Source organism: Trachurus trachurus, assembly GCF_905171665.1.
Source record: "Trachurus trachurus genome assembly, chromosome: 14".
NCBI lineage: Eukaryota > Metazoa > Chordata > Actinopteri > Carangiformes > Carangidae > Trachurus > Trachurus trachurus.
Window position 1 is genome coordinate 29567116 of NC_139903.1, and position 6000 is coordinate 29573115.

At 40.0% G+C, this 6000-nt stretch overlaps 1 protein-coding gene across 1 annotated transcript in view; it reads right to left on the reverse strand.

Annotated features, from left to right (window-relative positions):
* Window positions 1-6000, reverse strand: part of gdpd5a (glycerophosphodiester phosphodiesterase domain containing 5a) — a gene marked incomplete at both ends in the record, with an annotated part of 28617 nt that overhangs the window by 18762 nt on the left and 3855 nt on the right. The window contains 5 exons of the mRNA XM_083987160.1: window positions 436-529; window positions 744-842; window positions 937-996; window positions 1491-1584; window positions 1678-1781. Of these exons, the coding sequence (XP_083843286.1) occupies window positions 436-529; window positions 744-842; window positions 937-996; window positions 1491-1584; window positions 1678-1781 (451 nt within the window). The remainder of the gene's footprint in view (window positions 1-435; window positions 530-743; window positions 843-936; window positions 997-1490; window positions 1585-1677; window positions 1782-6000) is intronic.

The following is a 6000-nucleotide window of genomic DNA, read 5'->3' on the forward strand; positions in this document are numbered from 1 at the left end:
CCATTTTGAAAAAAATGAGCTGAGGCTTTGTAATTATTCTTTGCATAGTGTTATTTTCAATAAAACTAAATTTTTTTGAGATATGTCTGTTTTGTTACATCTCAAAGTCACTCAACTTTGGTTTGACTGAGATCACCTTATGTAAATAAAAAATGAAGATTCTAGAATTTTTTTAAAACGGAGTTATCTGCTTTTGCAAATTAACTCTTCAATTTGATGTTTGTTCCTCTGTTCAGTTCATTTCACTGTCACAACTTCACTCATTTGTATCTAAATCTCAAACCTAAAGCTGTTCTTCATTGTGATTCCGAGAGAAAAAACTACACTGAGATGTTTTTTGGTTCTTAAAACCAAATGTAAACAGAGAAATTGACTTTATCAGTCCTTATTCATAAAGCAAAGACTTTGCTCCTGGTGGATGACTGGATTACTTACTGGATCTCTCTCTGCGGACCACATATCCTGATACCAACCAGCTGATGGCTGTGACTGTGACCAGAGCTCCGAGGTGCAGGAACGGAGCTGTGGACTGGAGACAGAGAAGAGCAGTGTTCATATGTGCTCATTCATAAGAGAGCAGCAGAGTCTAACAGATTTATGTCAGTCAAACAGGCTCTTTTTAAGTGTATCGTTAAAAAACTATGAGGGGATGATGTGTTTTCTTTCTCTAACACTAAAATTGTCGAGATCCAGCTGAGATTTCAGGTTAAACAGAATTGAACTGTGATCTTGTTGTGACCGACCTGCAGAGACACCAGCAGGATGTCCCACTCGTCCCCCCACAGGTCGTCCACAGACACAACACCGGAGATGGTGGTGAGGAGCGTGGCCAGCACTCCGATCTGTGGACAGGAGACAGTCATGGAGTCAGGTGTGAGATCGGATGGAGTGTGAGGAGGATATTGATTGAGACAGTGTCAGTGTGAGTCACAGAACCTTGTGGACCCAGAAGAGGTTCAGCTGCTGGCCCAGGGAGATGTGGAACAGAGCCAGGACCTGGAACAGGACCAGGGTTTAATGAGATACAGGTCTAACGAAGAAAGGACCAGTAATATAATAAAAAACAATAATACACGTTATATATCAGGATAGTTTGTGGTTTGTAGATTTTTTTTTCCACTGTGTATTTTCCAACACTAAGTTCTGGTTATTCTTGACCGAGTGAGTGTTTTTGCTATCTGGGACAATTTTCATTAACATCCCTCAACATAATATAAAGTGGCCTCAGTCAGTTGTGAACACTGCTCCTCCTCATCCTCATCACAGACTCTACACAGTGATGATGGGTCACTGTGTTAAGCAGCAGTAGATCCTGAAAATCTGTTTCAAAGGTTTTAAAATTGACGCAGAATTCATCTTTCACAACTGTTTCCTCTTTACAGTTAGTAGGTATCACTTTACAAGGGCACAATTTCCACTGGGGACAGGGGGGACATGTCCCCCCCACTTTTCAAAATCATGTTTTTTTCATACTTATGTCATTCACATACCAGTAAGAAGGTGATGTAGCTGAAAGCCACGGTGGTGGTTGTGAAGATGGGGATGGTCTCATCCCTCCATTCTCCAGAGCGGTTGTACACCGACCTGTGGTGTGGAGAGGAGAACAGGGTCAGGGATCAATCCTCATCAAACATGACCCATCCTACTGCTGATCCACCAATCAGAGCTGTCACTCACCAGTTGAAGTCATTGAGGTCATTCTGAGCCACCAACCAGAAGTAGGTCCAGAAGAGAAGCAGAAGGAAAGAACTGCAGAGGAGGACGAACCAGGTACACTCCCACTGTGAGGAAACAGTTCACCGGTCAGTTCATTCCTTTAACACAGAGCTGTATAGGCTGCTGTAATCATTGTGTTTATATCAACTATGGATCACGTTCAAGATCCAGTCATCCGTTCTGAGTTACCACCCGACAGATGTTCCCCTCAGCAGCTGTTTGTCAATACAGTTGCTCAGATACTGAACTGAACTGACCACAGTGGAACATTTTACAGCTTCAGTCAGATATGAACCTCCATTTGTTTCAACCCAGACTATAAACACTATGAATATCACTAATAATGTTCCGCAGATGGACTCAGACTCAATGATCATGTCTCTGCTTGACATGCAAATAAAACGTATTCCACATCTCAAAGTAAAAGTTGATAGAGAAAGGATGTTATGTTATTCACACGGCCACAAGTGGTGTAACTTGCTCAAAAAGTGTCCAAAGAAACAATCACTGATCACATAGAAAGTCAGTTATAACTTTATCTTGATAGAAATTATATAAATCAATTCTATTCAAATTAGGACTGCACTATTAGTTGCAATGTATTTAAAAAGCAATGCAATTGCAGGTGCAGAACTTTCTTTGGTAATGGTAAAAAGTGATTGTTGTGCACTGTCACGGAAACGCCCTGGACAACAAATGATGTTCCCAAGAAGTAAATAAATGTGTGTTTGGTACAAGACCAAACACACATCACAATTTTACATATTTTTAAGTGAAAATAAAAAAAGCAAAAATTACAATAGCCATCCATTTAATCCCATTATCATATTGTTTGCATATAATACAGCCCCAGTTTAACCTCTCCTGCAATGTTCACAAATTTGGAAAGCTTGTTCTCACTATTCACACAAGTTGCTACAAGTTAGTAGTAGTTCAATCAAACTATAAATATGTTTAGTTTTAGTTTAGTTTAGTTTTAGTTTATTTCGGACATGTTAAAAGAAATAAAACAGAAATGGACAGATATAACAAATAAAGACTTTGCAAAGACAACATATGAACAAAAAAAGAAAAAAGAAAATAAAGATAATTTGATTTTTTTCTTTGTTTGTTTGTTTGTTTTTTCATATCCGAAAAGGAGTGGGAAGAAGTAAAACGCTAGGCTCCTGTACAGCATCTCAAATATCTGTTAATTGACACCACAGCTACTCAACCTCCTGATCAACAACAGTGGCTTTACAAAAAATACTAATAGTTTTCATTAAAACTTAGTTTGGTCAATGATGGTGCACAAACACCACCACAGGGTTGAAGTCACGCCCCCTCACAGCTCTGACCTCACATGAGGGACAAAGGTGTCAAGGAGAATCCGTGCAGCTCTCAAGGACTCTTCCTTCAGTAGTTAACAGGATTAGCAGCTAATGCCATGTGAGGGGAGATGTAGAGCATGATAGGCCAGTCAACAGATCCTGTTCAGAGCTGATCAGTGCACCCACCATGCCTGCACTGACCACGTTCAGCAGCTTATATGCTTATAAGAGCCTGTGTGCAGGTAAAGAGCTATTGGCTGCAGGCCAAGCTGTGGAGGGTCTCGCTGCTAGTCAGAGGAGGAGCAATGCATCAGGGGAAATCTGCAGCCTGTAGAAATAACATGGCAGCAATGGTGCACTGTGACAAGGTCCAGGGGCTGTTTTTAATTGGCTTAGCAGCTCTATGGAAGTCAGGTGACTGGCACTGAGTCAGTGTCACGTTGTCCAAACAACAGTGGGAATGTTGTCACAGACACTATCATGGCCTCCACAGTTCTTCAGAGAAATGTTGGCCTTCACCAGTTTTAGAGAGTTTTGTCAAACTATCTATTCCAGCTCTAAAGCACAAAGAAAAACACCTTACACCCATCAGTGGTGTAAGAGCAGCTCTGCTCCCTGTTTTGTACCTTAAGTATGATACACAATACAATATGAGGAAAAGGTTTGGTAACACTTTACAATAAGGGTCCCTTAATTAACGTTAGTTAGTACATTATTAAGCATTAATTAACCGTTTAAAGATATATTAACTGTCATTATTATGTATTACTTAGGGCTAGGAAACACATTAATTAATGTAGCCTATTACTAAACAGTTAATTAATGTTTACTACTCAAAGTTAGTTAATAAATTAAAAGTTGAATAATGTAATTAGTTATCATTATGTATGCATTACGTAAGGGATAATGTATAGTTCGGAGGTTGTTATGGAGAAATAAACCCCGACAGGTTGTATGGAACCCCGACGCGAAGCGGAGGGGTTTCATTCAACATGAAGGGGTTTATTTCTCCATAACAACCGACCAACTGTACATTATCCCGCTTATTACACGGTTTACGAGTGAAATAATTAATTTGAAACATAATGTTGACCAAAATACAACTTTCATCGATTTAAAATTGCATTTAGCGAATCTGCAAGACCGGTCACTTCCGCTGTTTTGCCGAGCCTCCTCCCGTTCGTGCATTTGAAGCCTTTGATAATCAATCAGTGGATCGATGGATTACCATATGTGTTAAAATGTGTGTATTGTGTGTAGTCGTATCTGTCATAAACAAGGGATTAACTTTACTGTTTACGGGGTGCGTTTGTGTCGCGGAGCCGCGGTGCCAGCTGCACCGAGACTAGAGGAGAGCTGACACCGGGTCAGAGGCTCTGATCAGCAGGTTTGGTTTCCAGCCACGATGTGGAAGGAGCCTCCACTCTCCTTGTAACAGGTTACAAATCATTTATCTCTAACATCACTATTAGTCCGACGCTGTTTAATGACGGTAAAAATGAAACACAAGGTAAATATCCTGCATAGTTTCTCTTTTCTGTACTGCTGATCAGAGCGCCGTCCCTAGCAACGGTCTGTTATACATGACGACGGTCCGTTATACAGAAATAACAGACCGCAGAACGCAGCGCTGGACCAATCAGAGAGCAGCATTCAATAGAGCCGTGTAATAAACAGAAATAACAGACCGCAGAACGCAGCGCTGGACCAATCAGAGAGCAGGATTCAATAGAGCCGTGTAATAATCAGCGTTAGTTAACACATTAGTTTATATATTAATGCTTAATAATGTACTAACTAACGTTAATTAAGGGACCCTTATTGTAAAGTGTTACCAAAGGTTTTCTGACTCTTGAGCTCTGAGATGTACACTGAATCTGTTCTTTGTTTTTCTGTTTTTAGTCACTGCAGCCAGGTAGGAAGTCTGGTTGAAGAGATTCTTAAAAATATTGAAGGTAAATCTCAAATAATTAATGAAATAAGATAGAAATGCATAATCAATTGATAGTTTAGCCTAATGCTAACATCCTGTTTGTCTTCTGAACCACAAGAAAATTCCCCACACTACACATGTGGTGTTTTTTAGGGGGAAATGTCTTCAGAACATTTTTGGGTTTTGTTCTGTTGAAATCTTTTGCAGACATCTCCAGAGGGGAACTCCTCCGGGGGATTTGGCTGATGGATTGGAATGAAATTTTGGTTAAACTAATCCTAGTCTACTCTAGCCTAACTGTAGTGAATTGAAATAACTTTGATCTAAAGCCCATAATAATAAGTTCAAAATATTTTGGTTTATAATCAAAGTACCATCAATAATAAAAATAACAATGATTTGTTGCATACACAAATCTAAGGCCTTTGAAGTTTCAACTTGCCGTTACCATGGTAACAGCAAGCAGGATTCCATTGACACAAGGATTCCATCACATCACATGATTCCTTCAATATAAGTGATGTCACAGACATGACAGGCAGGAACATCACAATTTATGATGTCACAGTGACATCATCGTTTTTCATGTCATAGAGATCCCTTGACTGGTTTCAAAATCAGACTCGTCAGTCACTTTTGTCAATTCTGAATCCTACTAGCTCAGTCAGTTTTTCAAACGTACTCACTCACTACGCAAAATCGCCAAAGGACAAACTAAAACCCCGAAGGCACAATGAGTCTGGACGCTCGTGTAAAAGCCTATATGGACAACTGGGAAATGTCACTCAGACAAAATATTAAGTATACCAAGACAAAATTACAGATGACCCCCTGCCCAGATGAAAGAAGCAGACTGAAAACTATAATTGAAACCCATTTTGCTGTCCTCCAAGTGCTGCATGGAAATTCACCATACATGTACAGATCTGATGCCAGCCTCTGGGAGGAAATCTCTTCTCTGAATAAGAAGCTTGCTGTGGCCAAACAGAGTCAGCAAGAAATTACGAGAAATCTTTCTGCCAGCAACAAAATAATCAACGA